This window comes from Asterias rubens, chromosome 2 (assembly GCF_902459465.1).
Source record: "Asterias rubens chromosome 2, eAstRub1.3, whole genome shotgun sequence".
NCBI classification, from domain to species: Eukaryota; Metazoa; Echinodermata; class Asteroidea; order Forcipulatida; family Asteriidae; genus Asterias; species Asterias rubens.
The window spans coordinates 6591548-6614388 of NC_047063.1; the positions used below are offsets into that span (position 1 = coordinate 6591548).

General features: G+C 38.8%; 1 protein-coding gene and 1 pseudogene across 1 annotated transcript; one reads left to right on the forward strand and one right to left on the reverse strand.

Moving 5' to 3' along the window:
* Positions 1 to 4167: 4167 nt before the first annotated feature.
* Positions 4168 to 10417, reverse strand: LOC117307379 (annotated as a pseudogene).
* Positions 10418 to 17322: 6905 nt separating this feature from the next.
* On the forward strand, positions 17323 to 22529 carry LOC117307162 (C-factor-like). Its single transcript, XM_033791832.1, has 5 exons — positions 17323 to 17794; positions 19335 to 19386; positions 20143 to 20330; positions 21368 to 21523; positions 22058 to 22529. The coding sequence occupies exons 1-5, from the start codon at positions 17669 to 17671 to the stop codon at positions 22286 to 22288; spliced, it is 753 nt and encodes a 250-aa protein (XP_033647723.1). The 5' UTR covers positions 17323 to 17668; the 3' UTR covers positions 22289 to 22529.
* The last annotated feature ends 312 nt before the right edge of the window (positions 22530 to 22841 follow it).

Genomic DNA, 22841 nt, shown 5'->3' on the forward strand with positions numbered 1-22841 from the left:
CTTGCATAAGCCTGCCTTGTTATAAATGCCAAACCAACTTATTGTGCCAAGAAAAACTTTAAAACAACTTGAATCCTGTAATGTAGTCAGTTAAATTGTGACAGAATGCCCTATTGCCAGCCATACCCAATCTTACCCGCATGAGCCCGAGCAGCCCTATTCACGACCTTACGCTGCCATTCCATACTCTTCTGAGACCTGTCTTCATCCCTTTCTGACCCAGCAATGCGCAGTGCTTGTATTCCTGCATTTACCCACAAATCTATTGCGGGCATGGGGTTGAACGTCTCAATGTAGGCAGTGTGTAGCTCGACAGTCAGCTGATCTGTAACAGAGCCATCTCTCAATCGTGTTCGCTGTACTGTCTTGAGCAGCTTGAGTCTGCTAAAGCCACGTTCTGCATCAGCTGAACTGGCTGGGACAGTTTCCTTAAGGTCAACCTGACAGCAGATGTTGGGCAGCTCCTCCTTCATTGTCAGGATTATTTCTGACCACTTTGCATGTGTGGATCAGTTGATCAGTAACTGAGGTCATCCCTCAATCTTGTGCGCTGAAGAGCGCATGGGATCAAACTTCTCAATGGAGTGAGTGTATAGCATGACAGTCAACTGATCTGTAACAGAGCCATCTCTTGATCTTGTTCGCTGTACTGTTTTGAGCAGCTTGAGTCTGCTAAAGCCACGTTGAACTGGCTGGGATGGTTTCCTCAAGGTCAACCTGACAGCAGATCCTCCTTCATGTCTAGTGTGTTTCTGACCACTCTGCATTTGCAATCTTCTCGTACTTGTAAATAATAATTGAATTCATTACATTGAATAAATCATCAATATTTCATTTTTTTGATCGAACAAAAAATGTACAACAGATCTTTGGCATTTTCAGAGTTTCTCACTCCAAAGTAGGGATATAATAAAAATATACTGGCAATCTCAGACTTCAAACACTGAGTTTAAAAATAAATGTAAAAGCAATCCAATTTGTGTGCATGCAAAAATTAATGAATTCACAAAACAATATAATCAAATACTGCTAAATATAGCTCCACAAATTAGATATAAATACAGGAAACAATAATTGTCTCAATTTGCCTTGTTGTGGCATTTCTGGCATCTTCTTACACTCTCAATAGTCTGGAACCTCCCTGAGCAATTCTCTTTTGTACATACGATGAACTGTTTTGAGATGTTGTTTATTAGCTAGCATTCTTTGCCCATGGTGTTTAAACATTAATTTGACCCTTGTTGTATCATCTCCCACAGAGGCAAAGATGCGCTCATCTGCATTGAGTTGGGCATGCAGACTTTCTATACCCTGTTCACTGAGAAGGCCCACAGTGTTCCATAAAATGGCACACTCAGGAACATGGCATAGAAGGAAATGCAATTTTGGTGGAATCCGTTCATTTGGAAAAGTCTCCGGAAACCACCATCCCAACTCCCAGCACTCTGCACACAAGTCTTCCACCTCTCCAAGAGACAAAAACCCTGTCTTGCCTGTGATTCGGAATATGTCCCTTAACCTAGAAAAAAGTTCACTGTAAACAGCCTGCTCTTGAAAGCCATCAAGCGCTTCTAGTATCTTGTCAGACTGCTCCAAGATGACCTTGCAGTGGTTTCCCACAAAACAATGTGACAGGTATGCTTGCTTCTTGGTACCTAGTTTGTTTTCAAGAACATCCCCAAATTTCTCTTCCAGTAGTCCCATTTTTGACAGGACTTCCCCATATACTTTATTAAGCTCGCTTTTTTGATCCATCCGCTTGTTTTTTTCAGGCCACTTACCGTTTCCCTATGTCTGCTTACAATCACCTCCTGCTTCATGATGACATCCTGTACATTTTCAACCTCACCCTTACAGACGGGACATTCAAAACGCGAGTTTGTCATGTCAACACCCCTCAATCCTATACAATTTGTGTGGAACCATCCACTATCATCCTCTTCACTCCCACACACATCACACTGAACCCATTCAACTTCCCCCTCTACAACACTCTTCATAACTGCCACTGCACATGCAGAATATGAACACAGTTCATCTGTTTCTCTCCGACCCAACCTGACCTTATTAAAAACCTCGGAGCAGCTTCTCTTCATATTTCTGGTTTTTCACGGCCTCCTTCAACTCCCTCTCACTCTCCTAGGCCTCAATAGATAGTGCCTGCCAACTGTCATTCAACTCGTCATCTCTTTCTCCCAAGTTTCCCCTATCTTTCTCCTTACACATATTTTCAACATTTCGATAAAATGTAACAACCAGCTCTAGCATAATGTGAAGTGCAGGTGGAGCTATATGTAAGAAATCATGTATATTGGCAAGATTAGCTCATGAGCTTTTGAGTGGTGGTACGGGCCATTGACCTTTTCCCATTTTCCACCCCTCCTAGGATCTTCCAGATTGTCTGCAAGATCCTGTACAACCTCGTCTGCTTCGCGTTTCTTGAACCAGTCGGGGTTGTACGGGCCATTTGCCTTGGGGTTTCCACCCCTCCTAGGATCTTCCTGATTGTCTGCAAGATCCTGTACAACCTCGTCTGCTTCACGTTTATTGAACCAGTCGGGGTTGTACGGGCCATTTGCCTTGGGGTTTCCACCCCTCCTAGGATCTTCCTGATTGTCTGCAAGATCCTGTACAACCTTGTCTGCTTCACGTTTATTGAACCAGTCGGGGTAGTCGACATAGCCATCACCAGCCTCCAGGGCTTGTAGGGGTATGTAACACCAACTCCCTCTCACTCTCCTAGGCCTCAATAGATAGTGCTTGCCATCTGTCATTCAACTCGCCATCTCTTTCTCCCAAGTTTCCCCTATATTTCTCCTTACACATATGTTCAACATTTCGATAAAATCGAATTGAGTTTGGACCCATTATGGCCCATAACCTTTGTCAAGAACTCATAGTCGCCAACAAGAAAACCCCGACTTATTTTGTTAACCCCACCCACCCTTACTTGTGAAGTCGGCTGAAGTTGTAGTAGCTCGTCCCTGAAGTGGCTAAACACCATGTCCATACAATATTCTCATATGGGTCGGTGGCTTGGAACATAGAAATGATGTCTGTTTTATCAGCGGAATTGGAATCTGTGAAATTGCACACCTGTACGGCCAGTTTGGTGCTAGGACCACCTTTCTCCCCCTGGAGACAAAAGAAAGAAGAAAAAAAACTTAGTAATCAGGCAATTTTGTTTGAAAGACGGAACAAATTTATCTTTGATTTTTGGGGTTGAACAAAGAATTGACTAGAGTGGGCTTTGAACCAACGACCTCCGGATTAACATGCCGGTGCTCTACCAACTGAGCTATTTCGCCCTATATTGGCGGTGTCCCTATTTTGTCAATATCTTTGTTCGGGGGTGCCTGTCAGAAGCCATACAACCGTTTACTGCCGTGTAGCCAGGGATCACACCCAAATTACAATACAACCTGTGAAGCGGCAGCCAGGGGATCACCTTAAGGGGATGCAACTTTTTGACTTTTTATCTTTGCAAATGAAAATGTATTCTGAAGTTGTATGAAAACACTTATCACAAGCATGCTCAGGATTAATATGTTATGCCTTTAATAATACTATTGACAAAAAGTTAAAGATAACTGTTGCATACCATTGCATACACGTTTTTCTTAAAAATACAATCCTTGTAGCATGAAACATAAAAACACTCACAATGTTTATGAAGGTTGTATCTAACCGTACCCTCAGCCACTCCAAGCTGTCTGGCAAATGTTCTTTCATTTGCTTCATGGCAATGAACTTTGCCTTCAGCATGTTCAGGGTTGATGGTGCCTGTTGGTGGTGCCTGCTCTGCCCTCTTCTCTGCTTTTGACTGGCTTTGGCCCAGCTGTGTTAAAATGCTGTGGCTGATTACAGTTGATGTTCCTGACTTCTTCCCCTTCTTCTTGGGTTGCGGAAAAATAATAAATACATGTTTAACTATTTTTCAGTCCTTGAGCAACTAAACAACCAACAATTTTTTAATGACAGACCTGATAAAATTAATTAATTAAAACAAACAAAATAAAATGGAAAGCCATCTCACAAAATGGCTGTCTCATGATCATGTCCATCAAGTTTATTGCCCTTCTTCTTCTTCTTCCTAAAATGTGATTTGTATTGTTCCGTTCGCTTTGAGCAAGTTTACCTTGACTGATGCATGTACATCTACCGAGATGTCCAATGAGGTGTCCAGATCGATGTCATCGCTGAATTTGACCCTGTGACCACTATTTGACGCCGTGACCCCTGCTTGACCTTTTTGACCTCTTGAACTCTACTTGACTTCTTTTTGACCCCACTTGACCTCGTGACCTCTACTTGACCCCGTTACCAATTTTTTAAAGACCGCCTGAACTTTTCCCTAAACTAACCTATACTAAATGGTGGTTCGTATCTTGCTCATCTCTCGTCTGTTGTCCTAGATGTTTTCATTCTGATCAAGGAGTGCTGCAATGCCTCTCAAGCGGCGTCTTGGGACGGCTGTTGGCGGTGGCGGGTCGTCCTGCTGTTGATCATCATCGTCGTCGTCTGTGTGTGGTCCGGGGGGAAGGTCCTGCTGCTCCTGTTGTTCGTCGTCGTCTGGGTTTAGTTCCTCCAGAAGGTCGTTGACTCTTTGCTCTTGTGGAACCGTCCACTGAGCGAAGAAGGGGTAGTCTGTCTGGTGGGGCTGTCTGATCTCTAGCAGGTGGTGTTGTTCTAGAACATCGCATATCTGTTGAACGTCGATGTCTGAAATGATAAAGAATATAACATTATAATCAACATTGAAATTAAATAACAAGTGTAAGAATGGGTTGGCATACCTGCCAGCTTTGAGGAATGAAAAGAGGAATTTAGTTGAAGCAAAATCAAGCAAAATCATGTGATTCTCACAAAAGTATGTACCCTGAGTGTGCACCCTAAACAAAATATTGAAGAAAAAAAGCGAGAAAAATGTTGTCTGGATTTTGGGCCAGCATTACAAACGTTAAAAGGCTTTAAAGTTTAAAAAAATAAACTGCAGCATAGACAAAGTATTCTCAGAAACATAGGGCACAATTCTTACATCGTAACAATGTGTTGTGCATCCTCATTTTCAAGATATTTTTGTGGCATTCCTTAGAGTAATTCCACAAGCGCGATGCGTCGTCGGACCATGGTCGGACTGCCATATGTCGTGTGGGAAAACCATGTGCGCATAGTCTTGTCTCAAGCTTTTAAAAACTATAAATGTCTATGTAATAACTCTTTAGAAAATCTTTACCGGTGTGGTCTCTACAGTATATGTGCGTGGGACAATGTGGACCTTCATGAAGGCAAAATTCTGCAGTTGCTATTTCTTCCTTGCTGTGAGAGGTTGGGTAACCTGGCCTGACTTGGTCTTGTACAGTTTTCCCACTGTAGTCCGCATGTGTTTGAACCAGCCCCTGATCTGTCTTCCTGTGGAACTGAAAAAGAAAATACCAAATAGCTCAAATAATTCATGGTACATTTCTTATTAAAATCTTATTAACAGTGTCTTTGGCTAGGAGCTTATCAAATATCGCGTATGTTAAGTTTGAACTTTGTTTTGGTGCATGCATTTCATCACAAAATTGGTGATGTACCTCTTGTAATGTATCTCTTTTTTTAAGTTTAGAGAATGTGTGGTAAAACCAAGCCTAAGCCCCTTATTTACACACGATCTTCAACTAAAAGCTGTTCGAAAATACCATTAATAAAGTCTTATTAACGGTGTCTTTAGCTAGGAGCTGATAAAGATCGCTTCTGTTAAAAGTTTGAACTTTATTTCAGAGCACACATTTTATCACAAAATTGATGATGTACGATGGAATATTTCACCGTGCATCACCAATTTCATAATGTACCCTATCACTTTTTTTTGGTTTGGATTGGTGGTAAGGGCAAGCCTAAGCCTCTTGTTGACAATGTCTTTGTTTACGAGCTGATCTGAGACAGCATCAGTAGGTCTGTTGTTTTTGTCAGTGCACGCATTTTATCATGAAGTTGGTGATGTACGACGAAACACATCCTCCCTTTTTTGGTTTTGATTGGTGGTAAAGTCAAGCCGAAGCACCTTCATTTACAGAGTCTTTGGCAAGGAGCTTATCAAAGATTGTATCTATTAATAGAGACAGAAATGGAAAATTTCAAACTGCTTCAGTCTTTGTTTGATGCATTGCAAACAAATAGACAATTCTATGTTGTTTGACACTTAAATGGTTAAAATTGGTCAAGGGGTTCCAGAGATAAAGTCTATTTAGTGTGAGCAATATTGATTGTGTCCGTTACATTATTTCAATTGTATTTATTGTAAAACCTGAAGACAAAACACATTGTTTATGCTTTATAAAGAAAGTAAACAAAGTAGTAAACAAATTGCTTTGGCCATAACTTTGCATAGGAAGTTTATTACTGTCTAATTTTTTTACATCCAGTAGTTATAACACATAACTTTTCCATGGCAGAGTTTGATAAATAACCGGCACTAATTGGATTAAATTCTGTTGCCATGGAAACAAAGATAACAGTTAATAATCAGTTAATGCCCTTATACCATAAAATATGATAAATTAAGATAAACAAACTGGCAGATCAATTCCTACACACCAAATAGTACAACAATTTCAAAACCTGTTTCAAAAATTTGATCAAGATCATTAATTATTCAAGTTTTAATTTGTTTACCTATTATCATCAACTCATTCGTTAGGTAAACATATCAGTAAACAAATTGAAATGTTTGTAACTTTTAATTGCATTTCAGTACAGACTTGATTTTTTCAGGTAGTGAAGTGATGAAGTAGCAGAACAATATAAACCAACATCCATGTTACCCTATGTAGATAAAGCTTCTGGGACTATTTCTAAGTTTCCTTCTCTGTAATCATCAACCAATCTGTATGAATACACCGCATCATCATTCTCATAAGTAATATTGTACCAGTCAGGAAAGCCAGGTACTTGACTAATGACCCTTCCTAAATACGAAACCTTGTCCATACCTTCTGATGCAAATGAGTGGTTAACAGTCTTACCAATAAGAAGTGGAATAGAAATGCTGTCTTGATCTTGGGTAACTTTTTGAATTGACTGTCCTGCACCAACAGATAATGCAGCGTCTATAAACTTAAACAAATGGTCCCTAACAATCTCCCATGGTTTCGGTTTACCTTGTTCAGTAAAGGCGAACTTTTTGTCTCCCTCAACAAACTGATTGAGTACTTCTCGTCTAAACTGAATTTGCTTTTTACACGCCTCATGTTTTTCTCTGTTAGTGGTGCATTCATTCATCTTTTCAAAGACTTTAGCTTGGCTCTGCCATAAACCAGCATCAACAATTATACATGTTAAATCCTCTTTTCTCTTGACTTTATTTTGCTCTGAAACTTCCCTTTGCTTTTGTTTTTCTGTTTGTTTTTTTACAAGCTCTTTGTGTCTTTGTTGATCTCTGTTTTTCATTTTTTCTCGCAGGTCCTTGCTGGAACTCATAGCTTCATTTACAATCTTCTCCAAATTTTCTGAGGAGAAGGAAGAAATATAATCAGCAGTCTTGTTGAAAACAAACATCACCTGTGCTTCATTAGCTATAGAACTAGAATTAGGTCTTTTTTTGAGTAAACAATCTAGGTATCCAAACACTCGCTCTGGCAGTTTGTTGTGTTTAGGTGTAGATATTGTTTCCCCTTGAAAGGTTTCATCTTCTTTTAGCTTGTATAATTTCCCCCCTGGCAGATACTCTACTGTAACACTTATAAGCTGTTTTAATACAACAAGTGTATGATGCATCATGGAAATAACTATGTCGTCATGAATCCAAGGTTTTGAAAGTGAATCAAATATCTCATCTTTTGTTATTAGTGTTTCTTGAAAACATGTTGTTTCACACCTCACAAACTCTGCTAATTTTTCATCCGATGAAATACAAGAATCAAGAAATGAATGTAACTTAGTGTAATGATCACACATTTCTAAAATGTGACCACAGTCCTCAGTTATTTTCCAAAGTGGTGCAGTTATTAATTTATTCAAAATTCCCAAAACTTTGCATCCAGCCAAAAACAGAGGAACCTGTATGTCAGCATGCACTACCTTTAATAGAGCATTACCTTGGCCATGAACATTATGAAAAAAATCGAAAATATGATCATGGATATGAAACACACATCCTCCTAAAAGAAAAATAACATTATAGCGGTTTCCCCTGAAATTCTGTAAGTATCGCTGGTTAATGCCTTTGTTTACCATGTAGGTTTTCCATGCCCTGTGGCATCCACTTTTTTCGTCTGCACCTTTTGCCAAAGCTTTACACGCATTCCTCACTAAACGGACCGTACCGCTATCGGACCCAAAGATTTTAACACCAGACAATAAAACGGCACCAACTCTGTCTGAACCCAAACGGATACTTTCAAAAATTTTGAAAGATTTGCTAATTGTCTCAGCCATAGAAACTAATAAATGCAAACCACAAAAAAAATTGTTCATTTGAGATAATTTTGTTTTTGCAGATTTCGAGAAGTTGTTCCATCCTTTGATGTACAGTGGAAGGCATGACTTTCTGTAGGTTTCAAGAATACTGTTAAATTTTGCTTCAGTTGCAGCTCTGTCGCTCATTGTGTTTTTAATTTGACAGAGTATTTTATGACCTGTGTGTGCCGTTTCATTGTCTGGTATACATAACATACATTTGTTATATCATCAAGAATAACTTTAAAAGTATCAAGAGTGTCGTCTGCACTCTTTGATACAATTTCCCTAAGTCCAAGAACAAATGAACTCTCCTCATCAGACACTGTGTATGTCATATAAATATCGCCTTCTTTTGGCGTTTCATCCGTCCCTAGAGTCAAGTTCTGTTTTTCAGTTAGTTCTTGCATTTGATGTTGGGAGATGAGCAATCTTTCGTCATTCATGTGCGAGACTGTTCGGTCGGATGGTAGCTGATCAGCGGTCTTGCCTACCAGGTTTAAAACTGTTTCAATTGCCTTACCCACATTCTCAAAACTAATGTGGAGAGACAAAAGTTTGTAGACGCAAAGACGAGCTTGCGGACTATAGGACAGTTGGCCCTTATCATTCAGTTTCAACAGTTTTGCAACACCAGATTCTTTATCCTCCAGCAGACTCTTCAGATGTGCATTCGACTCTTTTAATTGCAGTATTTCTTCTTTGGCCAAGTTAAGCTCTTCCTCCAAAGTGTCAATGGTGGTCTCCGTGTCTGCAATGCTTCCCTCAATGGACTCATCTAGTTTTACAAATTTGTTCTTGAGACGTTCTTTCTCTAAACTTAACGAGCCCTTTGTTTTCTTAAGTGAGGAAACTTTTCGTTTTTCTTTGTCTAGTTTTGTGGAGACTTTATTTAGGGTGTCATGCTGTTCCTTAATCAGAGATGTTTGCCTCTTCTCTTTTTTGGTAATAACCTTCATTTTGCGAGGGGATGGTCTCTGCCTCAGTCGTTCGTTTTCCTTAGTTAGCTCATGGACCTCCTTTGCCAAGCTTTCGCTGACATCTTTCAAGGTTGCAAGTTCTGATGTGCTTGATGATGAAGAACTTGCCCCTGGCCCTGTTGGTCCCTTTGTGACAGCCACTGTATAGGGAGTCTCCTGCCACATCGTAAGTCTCTCAGGATGTGTGCTTTTATTCTTTAGGAAGCTTAGCCGTTCTGTTTTCAGCCGGTTCCACTGGAGTTGAACGGCAGCTTCACTTGGAAGATCAGTCACAGGCTTCTCCATTAGTTGTGCCAACCAAAGGACGACATCTCTCCATGTGATGCTCTTGTCTTGTTTCTTGAGTTGGTATAACTGGTGGAGGTGCTTGTTAAGCAGAGTCGATGGCTTCTCATTCAGCTCCTCCCCTGTTCTTAGAATGGTTAAGTCAGCTTCACTTAGAAGCGGAGATGGCCCAGGGTTTTCTTCAACATCACCAGCCAAAAGAAGATTCAGCTGCATAAAGGGAATGATTGAAGTTTCATTCGGTTCATTCACGTTTCCACCCATGTCTGGTGCATATGGATGTTGAACGAAATCAACTGCCACCATTCCGATAAAAAGGAGGCAAATCATCACACCAACTGATGGACCAGACACATCACTCTGCCACTCATGTAACTGGCCAGCTTTCCTTGACGACTTGGATGGAGGCATTTTGAAGAGACCTACTCTTAGCCGCCATACATCAACAGAAACAGGCATTCTGAAAGATAATAAAAAAGGAAAAGAATTAGCAATGTCTAAGTTGCACTGTTTTCTTTAATATTTGAAGTTACAATAAATAAATACTTAGTAACAAATTTATCATTTGTAATGCACATCAAAATTAAGCTTTAATCAAATCGGCCTACACAATAGACTTGTTTGTAAAACCTTTTTTAAAAAAACGAATTGCTTGTAGGAGAGAAAAGGTCTATGCAAAACCAAAACAAATCGTAATGATTATTTAAAAAATCAAAAAAAAAAATCAATTTTTTATAATATTTTCTCAATAATAAACAAATATAAATAAACAAATAAACATATAATTTAATACTAAACATTGGTCCCCTCTTATGAAATGTTAAATATATAGAAGATATTTCCCTTACCTTTAAATTATAAACATTTTAAAGCTCCACGAAATGTCCGCTAAAATTGTTGCACACACAGCGTGCGTGAGCCGAAAGCCTACCGTGCTGCACGCAATTTTGACGGCAGTGAGTTACACGGACCGCTTCGCTACGTTCGGACTGCTTTATTTCGAATCCGATTGCGTGCACATTCTAAAGAAAAAGTTTGATGGACAGATTGAACCTTAAAATTATCAAATTTAACGTTTATTTTTGTGTAGGTGAACTATAAATATTTTAATTTCAAGAAACAAAACTTACCGTTTTGAAGATTCTACGGAAACACGAAAAAAACTACCGATTTTGATCGGAACTTTCGTCGATGGTAGCTTGTCTTTTCTTCTTCACATAGGACGCTTGGGCACTCACATTTACCCACAATCCTTTGCAATGCAAGTGTTTTCCCCTAGCGCGAAAAGGGGTTGAGGCAAAAAAAATTTTGTGCAGGGTTTCGTGACACGCGCAAAGGAGATGCGCAGTTGCCGATTTCGGTCTCTACTATTAAGTTGGTACTTTGTATCAATGCACTCATTTATTCATGAAATTGGTGACTTACGATGAAACACTCCTCTCTTTTTTAGTTTTGACATTGATTGGTGGTAAAGCCAATTCCAAAGAATCATTTACTCCTCTCTCATTCTGAATCACTGACAGCAGTCACAGAGTTCTGGTCATTTTCTAGACCAGCAGAGACTGAAGCTGCAGCTGCAGCCCGCTCTGCTCGTTTCTTTCTCCCTCCATCCCGATCAGCTGTACCATTGAGCCAGTAACTTGGTTCTTGCTGTGGTTTGTTTCTCCAAGTACGAAGCAAGTTTGCGTACGTTGTTAGCAACAAACTTTCCTGTCCCCCTTTCCACTGGTTTCTCTTTATGAATGGACTACCACCTACCTTGAACATCATTTGTGAGAATGAGACCAACTGGTTGTATTCCATGTTGCTGTTAGCTATTTTCTTATGCTTGGTTTGTGCTGCTGGCTGTGGTGTGTTTCTCCAAGTACGAAGCAAATTTGCAATGGTTGTCCAAAACAAACTTTCCAATCTTCTTTCCACTTGTTTCTCTTTATGAATGGACTTCCACCTACCTCGAACCTCATCTGTGAGAATGAGACCAACTGGGCGCTCTTTTCCTATGCTTGGTCTGTGACCTGTGGTGCTGGCTGTGGTGTGTTTCTCCAAGTATGAAGCAAATTTGCGTAAGTTGTCGGCAACAAACTTTCCTGTCCCCCTTTCCACTGATTTCTCTTTTCGACTTTATGTATGGACTTCCACCTACCTCGAACATCATCTGTGACAATGTGTGAGAACGAGACCAACTGGTTGTACCCCATGTTGCTATCCGCTCTTTTCCTACGCTTGGTCTCCTCCTGCCCAAGGCAAGGCGGGGTCGGTTTCTCTGCTACTTCGCTCGACCCAAGGCAAGGTCAGTTTGTGTGCTACAAGCAGACGTCTGTACTGTTCTCCACATAAGGCGGAGGAGCTTTCCTGGATGGTTTGCCTTTCTTGTTCGTAGTAGAAGACATGATAACTCAGGAAAAACAATGTCAAAACTCTGTTGTAGTAATTGTAGTGAGGTAGCGTAAAACTAAAAGACTAGAGTGCGTGAATACACGTGCGAACAGACCATACCACAAAGAACAAAGGCATGTTTCAATATTTCGGCGATGTATTTTTGTGCTGGGACATAGGCTCATTTGCATTTTTATGAAGGAAGGAACTTTCCATTTTATTTAAAGGATGGTTCAGATCTAATTAAATGCAACACTGCAGGGTGAGTCTCTCCTCCTACGGCTTCATACAATTCCAATTATAAGTCAGATAAGACCCTTAACATAATTTGAAACTGTAGTTGATGATGTGACTGAACATTTCAGGAACAGCACATTACCACAGTCTCGCAGGGTATTATGATGACCACCCAATCCCCACAGAACATTTGGTACTTTATTGATGAAGTTGCATTTTAGTCGTTAGATCGCATCTGGTGCCCTTTCTAATTCGCTTTGAGTCATTTTCAAAGTGATGTTTTTGTTGGATTTCAGCTCAGGATATGGCTGTTCAGGTTGATTGTAGTTGATGAAGTGACTGAACATTTTAGGTACAGCACAACCACGATTCTTGCAGGGTTTTTATGATGACCATCCAATCCCCACAAAATATCTGATACTATTTTGATGAAGTTGCATCCTTGTTTGAATGCATCTGGTGCCCATTTTAATTTGTTACGACTCAGCCACTTCAAACAGGATCATTTTTTTAAAGTGATCTTTTTGTTGGGTTTCAGCTCCGGGTTACCACCATACACCATGCCAAATGTTAAAATTATGTAGCTTCGCAGCACTGCAGAGACACACTATCTTTTTCTGTAACCTATACATTGCACACACACCCCTTAGGAAAACTCGTTAGCGGGTTTCAACCTTTTACTTTGTATTGACATGATTGATCAACATGTTAACTTGCAGTACTGTAAATGTGACAATATTTTTGTGTCATTATTTTTAATGAATAATAATTTGTTTGATTTTAAAATTTATTTCTAGGAATTTTGTTTTTCACTCCTTGCCAAACCCAAATCTTTTTAAATGAGGTCACTGATAAGATCACAATTGATTAAACATTTATCTTTTTGATCTTAAGACCAACATGTATGGACCTATAAAATAAAAAAAATAAAAATTGAGATACACTTGTTCATTTTGGCAATTTCTTTTACAAAATGCAAGTAACTTTTTAATCTGTTTTTGATTGGATTCATTTGTTTTGTAATTGAGCAATTGTATTTCTGTATCTCAAACTTTTGACATACTTTTGTATCTGACATACATCCCTTATAAAAAATCCTATAAGAATCTCATAGGAAACTATAGGAATCAAAGATTCAAAATGTATGAGAATCCTATAGGAATCCTATTTAAATCCTATAGGATTCTATAGCATTTGTAAGGGATGTTACGGAGGCTCTATCTCTGTGCTAATGGGCCCGTTTGACCATGTAGTTCTGGGTGGCTGTTTCTAAAGATTTGGTCAAATGCATCTGTCATTCAATTAAAGGCCATTTTTTGTGATACAAAGTATTTTCACCGACAGAATGACGTGTGCAAATTAAATTCAATAAAAAGTTACACGAAAGTCTTAACTTACTGACATCTTTAGACCATTATGAGAGCCACATTCCTCTTTCATGCTACATGTATTGTGATTGAATTTTGTTTCCATTCCCAAAGGTCACTCTTTATGTTGTCACCCTTTGCATTTTCCGTTATTTGCAGTCACTTCTACCAATGGAAGTTATCTATTAAAAACCACAAAGGTAGCCGTTTCTACTTTTTTCCCTTCTTAACGTTGTCTGACAATTTGACTTAAACAGATAAAAGGAAAGTAAGTCTGGATCTTGTGGTTGACTTTCACCTTTAGCATTACTACAGGTGATTTTAAAACTTGTCTGTACATTTGTAAGTAGTTTCATAATATAAATAAGTCAATTGAATCTGTGTGCAGGCGCACAGTTTGAACTAAGTTAGAATTTGTACTTTAGTTTTGCCCTTGCTCTAGTTTGTATGGTACATGTTTGTTTAAAAAGTACTGTTTACTCTGTGCTTTCAGGGTGGTGTAGACAAATTGACAAGTACCACAGAATTCAGCAGACACATCAACACCACCTTGTAAAGGGCATGATCCTTTGGTCTGTAAGTTAAGATTTTTGTGGTAACCGTGCTAGGAAAGTTGGCTTTAGCCCCTTTCAAACGAGTGCAACTTAGCAAGGGTTCCTTACTAAATTGTAGCATGGTTGTAAAATGTACAGTGTACCTTGTCATGTGTTAAAGGAAACAATGTTTTTCTACTGAACAAGTTCTCTTGCAAAATCTTGTCTAAACTCTGCTACATTTTACACTCACGGTAAAATTAAGCAAGGGGCCAAAGTTAAATGGCTGCAGTGTGAATAGCACTTTGATCACCTCTAAAGCCGTCAAGCTTGTAAGTTTTAGCAATAGGCACTGTAGTACATGAAATACAAACATAGGCAAAGGGCAATATTTTATTTGTTTTTTAAGGGACATATGGACTTGAATTGAGCGCTTTGCGTTTAGCTGTAAAACAGAGCATTTGTTATGAAATGAATATCTGGTTGAAAATGTGTTTTAAAAGTAGAATATTAGGATCCACACAAATATGCCTCGAAATTGTGTGGTTTTCTTCTTATTTTGTGAAAACTAACAGGGTCCATTTAGTGAAGGAAAAAACTTGGTTCAACAAAATGGCGGACAGAATTAGTAAATAGAAAGCAAAAAAAAATTCATCCACATTTAAATTTCTTGACTTTCAGCCCGAATCGCCCAATCCAAGGCATTGTGTCCCTTATAAGTTTGTTTTTAGTGAATATTTGAGCCAGGGTTTGATAGCAATTTAAGATGTAAGATGTACATTAAATGTTGCTTTCTCAATTGTTTGTAAAGTTTGCATGCTTTTAGACTTTTTAGCCATTCCAACATTACGGTAGATGTGAAATGTATCATACTTGTTCTTTGAACTTTGAATTGTCCAACTTTATTTTGTAGACACTGGTCAGCTAAATGGGATAATGAGATTCCAAAAGGTATTCTTCATAATTAAAACCCACTTCTTGTCATGACACAGGCCTGTATGCCAATTCCTTTTTGAAAGGGCAAGGGCACCAAGGCACTTTCTCCTTGGTTAAGAGGGCACCCTATGTGGGAATAAATGTTAATTTGTACTGGAGCTTTTCAAGGGCACCAAGGTAATGACCAGGGAGGGGGCATGGAGGCAATCGCCTTTGTTGCCTCCAGGAAGTATAAGGTCTGGTAACACATAGCAAGCACAGGCCTCCGAATAACCCACGGAAGTTTGGTGCCCTGTGCTATTGCTGAGGTACCCTTTGCAAAGTTCCAATACAAATTAAACATTGTCCTCATAGAAGTGCCCCTTAGATGAAAGTTTATGTGCCCCTTCAAAAACGGAAATCAAGGCCTGCAAGTATGTAGATTTAACAGTTCTTCGGCAATTCATATTCACCAGGATGTAGGGAAGCCGTGGACTCTTTATGTAACCATGGGTACTCAGCATTGTTTAAAGGCACTGGAAACTTTTTGTAATTACTCAAGTTAGTTGTTATCAAAAAAACTTACTTGGGAACGAGCAATGGAGAGATGTTGATAGTATAAAACAATCTGAGAAACAGCTCCCTCTGAAGTAACATAGTTTTCAAGAAAGAAGTAGTTTTTCACTAAAATATTTAAATTGAATTTGAGACCTTAATTAGCCGAGGTCTCGAGTTCAAGGCAAATGAAAGCACACAACTTGTTCGACAAAGGTGTTTTTTATATCATTATTCTCTCGCAACTTCGTTGACCAATTAATTAAATTTTTTACAAGTTTGTAATTTTATGCATGTTGAGATACACTAAGTGAGAAGACTGATCTTGTGTCTAGTGCCTTTATACTTCATAAGCATTATTTGAAATGTTTTTTTTTCTAGCCCTGTATTCAAATTTTGTTGTATTCAAAATGTCTACATTTGATTTTAGACAGCATGTAGGATTTAACAGGAATCACTATTGTTTCAGATGTATTATATGATGAGGACTTCCATAAATGAAAAAGAAACAATTGAATTTTGTACTTCTTTTTATTGTTTTTGTATTGTACAAATTTGTCAGTTTTTAATGAACTTTTGGGCCCAGTGACTTCAAAACTGGTACAAATTACTTTAAGGGAAGGTTATACCTTTGGTAATTACTTCCAAAAATTTACTACCATGAAACTTACTTGGCAAAGAGCGCTGAAGAGCTTTTTATATTAACAACATTGTTAGAAACGACCCCCTTTGAAGTAATGTAGTTTCAGAGAAAGAGGTTATTGCTAAAATTTGTATCTGAGAAACTCTCGAGCATCGGAAAGCCCACAATTCTATCCAATAAAAAGATGTTTTTTTTGTTTGCATTACTTTTCTACTGCAAATTCGATGACCAATTTACGCAATGGTTTTCACAGATTTGCCATTGTATGCATATGTTGCAGATTTATGTTGGATACTGGTCTTTGACAATTACCAAAGGGTATACCCAGCCTTTAAGATAACAAGACACACGGTGAGTGCCACATTACAGTGTTTCTTTTAGTTTTTTTTACTCAGTAATAGGAGAAACCTTCACCAACAATAAATAACTTTAAACAAACTTTTAAAAAACATGAAACCGTTCAAAATCGAATAAAAATAAAAAATATATTGGCCTTGTTCTAAAGATGAGTAATATTGTTGTGGTTTTAGGTATACTTTCATGGATCAGTTAAAGGCAGTGGACACTATTGGTAATTACTAATAATTATTAGCATAAAACCTTACTTGGTAACGAGTAATGGGGAGAGGTTGGTAGTATAAAACATTGTGAGAAACGGCTCCCTCTGAATTGGAGTAGTTTTCGAGAAAGAAGTAATCTTCCACGAATTTGATTTCGAGACTCGAAATCAAGCATCTGAAAGCACACAACTTCGTTTGAAAGGGTGTTTTTTCTTTCATTATTATCTCGCAACTTCGATGACCAATTGAGCTCAAATTTTGACAGGTTTGTTATTTTATGCATATGTTGAGAAACACCAAGTGAGAAGTCTTGTCTTTGAAAATTAGCAATAGTGTCGATTGTCTTTAAGGTCATACTTATGACTTGTTATTTGCCATTATAACTGATGAGATATCTGTAAGTCAAAATTATGACTTTCCACCCCTACCCCGCCCCTTTTTACATTTCCATGTACTTGTTCAGAGTGTAGAGGGCGCCCTACAAAACAGGAGTACATTTAAATGTGCCGGGGGAAGGAGTGTTATGAGCGAACAATAAATCACCCTTGAGAACAAGGTTTGGATGCCCACAGAGGAGGCGTCAGTTTGCATTAGGGGAGCGAACAATCGACAATCTCTGGGTACAGTGTGCTGTACTGCACAAAACAAACAATTAGCTGTAAACAGTACATAATTAGCAGTAAAACATTACATCATGACATAGTATTCTTGTAGCACAGTGTACATCAGCCCTACCCCATTCACCAGACGAAAGCAAATTTAAAAGACCACAAGTATGTTTTCTGTGTTAGTTACTGGGGCCAACAGGGGCCTTGGACTTACGTTTGTTCGGCAATTGCTCAACTTGGCCAAACCACCGGAACACGTTTTCGCGTGTTGTCGATCGCCTGAAAATGCGGCGGTAAGTTTCATTCCGATATTTATCGACCAATGCAACTTAAACACCAAAAATTAAACCGTATACTTACTACAGGCAAGGACCTCTGTATTATTTAGTTTTTACTAATTATTAATTAACGCGTGACGAAAAGTAGACAACCCAAACTTCAAAATATTTGTACTAGCAGAAATTTGGATTTTACTTTTGGTTTGGACCAAACCAAATTTCAAAATTTCTCCTAGCAGAATTTTGGAGAAAGGGGATCACAAAGACAATCTGCAGAAACAAAGAGAAAAGGTGTAGGGTAGACTAGCTCGAGGACCGAAGTAAAATCCCATAGCAAAAGTAAAATCAAAAATTCTGCTACACAACACAATCAACAGTGTAGTTAGTAGAAATTTTGAAATTTGGTTTGGTCCGAAAAATAAAATCCAAAATTCCTGTTAGCTATGTCGAAATTTGGAAATTGGGTAGTCTACTTTTCGACCGCCAGTCACTGGCAAAAAGTAAATTCCAAGAAGATTTTGAAAAAATGGTTTTACTTGAAAAAACCTCTCATTTTCTACTATCAAAAAATTGCGTTGTCAACTTTTGGTCCTCCATACATGTATGTGCCCCCTTTCATCATATCAAAAGTTGATAAGAGTTAGACAGTGCAATCTCCAAAAGATTTTATGTTTTCTTCCATTGGCTGTGTACAAATCGTGCCTGCAGTTTGTTAACATGTGATCCTGTTGTCATAGTCCTGGTACAGTGGTAGGACGTTGCCTGCAACGATGGATGGGGTCCAACCTGGGCTAGTGATGTCACAGGTCACATCGTCTATACAATTTACAAACAATGCACAATCAAAGTTCTTAATTAGTACAGAGCCCCATCCTAGTTTATGCTGGAACTGGGTACCATGCATAAACAATAACAACATATACCATGACCGGGTCTTGGATGTTGTGTTCTTATAAATATTCCTTCATCATGGACTGGTTTGAAGAAACATGAATAATTTGGGCATAAATAAATTCATTTGTGTCGTTTCTTGTCAAAAATGTACCGTATCCAACACTTTTTCATTCGTATGAAACAAAATAGTATCTAATGTACTCATATGCAATGCCTCATAAATCCTTTGTAATTTACTCAAATGATTCCTTTTTTGGAAAAAGTTTCCGTACGGCGCCACCACTTTTTCACTCGATATCTAATTTGACCTTCAATGAGATATCCCTTTTTGTAAAAATGAGTGAAAAAAGTGGTGGCGCCATACGGAAAGTTATCCCTTTTTTTGTAAAATAAACAAGTGAAAAAGTTGTGGTAGGGTACATAAATGTTTCCGTTCCCTGGACCCTTGATGATGGGAAGATCACCTACATGTAAACAAGTAAACAAACAAATAAAGGAGTGAGTTTCACTGAATTGAATACCTTTGATTTGAATGAAGTAGTATCTGACAAAAAGAGGCTGCCACTATTCAGATAGGCATACATTTATGAGCAGTACCATTATGGAGCAAGGTTTTACAGCTTTGATAATTATAAATACTACGTTATTTTTCTAATTGCAGGATTTGCAAACTATCGCCAGCAACAACCCGGCAGTAAAAGTTCTTAAGCTAGGTATGCCATTTTAATTTGTTGGTAAAATGATATGATTTATAAAATAAAGGATACTGCTGGTAATAGTTTTCTTCTAGAACCATAGTAGCGACAGTAACGTAACCCTCCTCGCCACTACTAGAACCATGGAGGTGTGTGTTTGCTGACGTCCATGTGACCATGTCATCTCTGGACTTAGACTAAAACCCGAATTGCCGTGTGATAAAGGCCCGAGCCCCGGTTTTTAAACGGCCATGAAAGAACTAGTCGCTACCCTTTAATTTCCTTCTATAAAAAATCAAGACTTGAAAGCAGTGGACACTGTTGGTAATTACTCAAAATAATTATGTAGAGGCCTCATGCCTAAATGCCCCCCCCCCCCCCCAATACAGAATTCTTCAAATTAATGTGCACCACGGAGTAAACCTTCTGGCTTACGACGGGTGTAACATTTATTAACATAAAAACTAACTTGGTAAGGAGTAGGGGGAATGGGGAGCTGTTGATAGTACAACAAATTGTGAGAAACAGCTCCCTCTGAAGTACATTAACACATTTTTCGAGAAATAAGTAATTTTCCACGAATTTGATTTTGAGACCTCAGAATTAGATTTTGAGGTCCTGAAATCAAGCATCTGAAAGCACACAACTTCGTGTGACAAGGGTGTTTTGCAGTTTGAAAAAATCAAGCAATGACTTTTAAAAAAAGCACCATCTAAATTTTCATCTCGTTGAGATCTTTGAGCTTGCAATGTTCTCCCCCTTCGATCTGTTTAGATGTGGCAAATAAACTGACCTACAAAGACACAGTGCACGATGTGGAACAAATCGTCGGGGATCAGGGATTGAATCTTCTGATTAACAACGCTGGGATTATATCCAGGGGTAACGTTGAGAATGCATCAACTGAAGACATGGAGAGATTGTATCAAGTGAATGTCGTGGGAACATTGGGGGTGACTCAGGTAAGCACTAGGCCTGTATATACACAGTGGTCAGACATTAAATGTTAATTTAGAGTTCAAGTGCGCACCATGGTTTACTAAAGGTATTTTTTCAAGTTGTTGTTTCTATGCAAGTCGCCAGTCCAGACACACAAGGCCCGAAGGCCACTTTCAAGGAACACAATGCCTTGGATCCGTTGAGTTGGTTTTTGAAAACCATTCTGTAACCATTTGTTATAGAATGCATGTGGGTAGAAAGACGTTGTAAAAGTTGAATACAATGATCTACACAAAGATGCCTTGAAATTGCGTGGTTTTCTTTTTACTTCGTCGACTAACACGATCGGCCATTTATGGGAGTCAAATTTATTTATGGTAGTCAAATTTTTGACTCTACACAAATGACTGGTTAGTTCGCAACAGAAAAGGAAAACCGTGCAATTTTGAGCCATACTTGTGTGGATCATTATATTCTACTTTTAAAACATCTTTCCAACCATGCATGTTATAACAAACGGTTACAAACGCTCTTTATAGACCAACTCGTCTGATCAAAGGCAACATGTTCCTTTAAGATTCTATTTTTCCAGGGGCCGTTATCACCTACATGTACTCTTGGGGCTGAAACATTCCATAAGGCTGTAGGTTCGGGTATCATCCATCAGACGGAGCCTGGCTAGTAGAGCAGAAAGCACTACCTCCCCAACTTTACAAAGCAATCATGGTTAAGTGTCTTGCTTATGAAACAAGTGTCCTGAATCCACACTCCGCTGATTAGAAACACCAGAGCTTGAATCTGGTGCTCTTAACCGCGAGGCTGTGATGTGCCACGATCTTGACTGTTTATTATTTTGGCTCGATGCTAGGCTGGTTGACTATCTGTGGTCGACCAATTGGAACCAGCCTCAAGACCATGGTTCCTTCCTTGGTTCAGATAGCCAAAAATGCCCTGAGAGACTTTGGACGTTAATTAGTGACCAACTGGCATTTGGCAAAACTGAAAATAACGGAAAACTAAAACATTTAAACTGAAATATCACAATTTTGTTTATTTACAGGCATTCCTGCCCATCTTGAGGCGCGCTGCATCTTTCACCAACAGTGATGATGAAACAATGAGTATTGAGAAATCCGCCATTGTTAATATCTCTTCAATCATGGGCTCTATCACGTTAAATAACTCCAGCTCGGCTGTGGCATACAGAACATCCAAGGTACGACCAATGCCATCTCCTGACATCATCTAGATTGTCTAAAGCCCTTTTCACACTACTCTCTTTTCGGAAGGCAACCCAAGGCTCAATTTTATAGAGCTGCTTAGAGCATAAAATATTGCTAATAAAAAAATTTCCGCTGAATGGGAATTAAAGAGTAGTGACTCGTTCTTAAACTGCTGTTGCTGTGTGTTGCTGTGCAATAAAGGCCCTCACCTTCCACTCGGGCCTTTATCACACGTGCGACTGGTGTCAAAGTCCCGACTATTAATTGCTTAGTCGAGTCGGGATTACTGTATTTCAACTACATGAGTTCGGTTAATGGTGCCGCCACGACTTCCTGCGACTGTTGGTGAACGAATTGGGTTGCCCACGACTATTCTTTACAACATTGTTGCAAATTTATTTTGTGAATTAAAATTACTCGCTTACATTTGGATGAGACTGGGACTAAAGCAAAATCAGGAAACCATCTCAACCTTTTTACTTTCCCTTTCATTACTAAAACTGAAAGTGTTTTGTTTTCTTTCTTAGGCGGCTCTTAATATGCTGACCAACTGCATGTCGATTGAGTTTGCTTCGTATGGCGTCCTCGCTGTTGCCATGCATCCTGGATGGGTTCAGACAGACATGGGAGGTGTAGACAAGGCCCCTGTTACTCCACATGAGAGTGTGAGTGGTGTATTAGCTACACTCGACAAACTGAAAGGACTAGATGCTTCAGGCAAGTGTTATGAATACACTGGTAGAACATTGCCATGGTAAGCAAGCACTTCTTAAAAATCTGTCTTGTTGTACAAGCAGTGAATGGGATCTGGCAAGCCTCCTTTGGTTAACTTGTTGCAACTGAATACTGAGTATACTGTGCTTACACATCTGTGTGTAAGCAAAAAAAAAAGGTAACTGTTAAAGGTGCAATTTGGGTTGAACATGGTTTAGTAATTGGGGCTCTACAACCTTAGGTTGAGCTTCATATATACAAGCATTATATCAATCAGAACAAAAATATTAAAATGTATCAAGGTACGTGCTATGAATAAGTTTAAATTAAACATGTACAATTTTTTTATAACTTTATATTCACCCAACAACCATACAATATTAATATACAATGTAACAACACAAACAAGATATGAACCTGGAAGGGTGCAATTGAAAACTGTGTAACACTGTCCTAGGCTCAACTGAGTATAGTTAAAGGAACTCGTTGCCTTGGATCGGACGAGTTGTTCTTGAAAAAGCATTTGTAACCGTTTGTTATAAAATGCAATGGTTAGAAAGATGTTGTACAAGTAGAATATAATGATCCACACAAATA

Coding starts and splice junctions, on each gene's coding strand:
- LOC117307162 (XM_033791832.1), top strand. CDS start 17,669: ATGTTTTCTGTGTTAGTTACTGGGGCCAACAGGGGCCTTGGACTTACG. Junction 17,795..19,334: donor GATCGCCTGAAAATGCGGCG/GTAAGTTTCATT, acceptor TTCTAATTGCAG/GATTTGCAAACTATCGCCAG. Junction 19,387..20,142: donor AGTAAAAGTTCTTAAGCTAG/GTATGCCATTTT, acceptor CGATCTGTTTAG/ATGTGGCAAATAAACTGACC.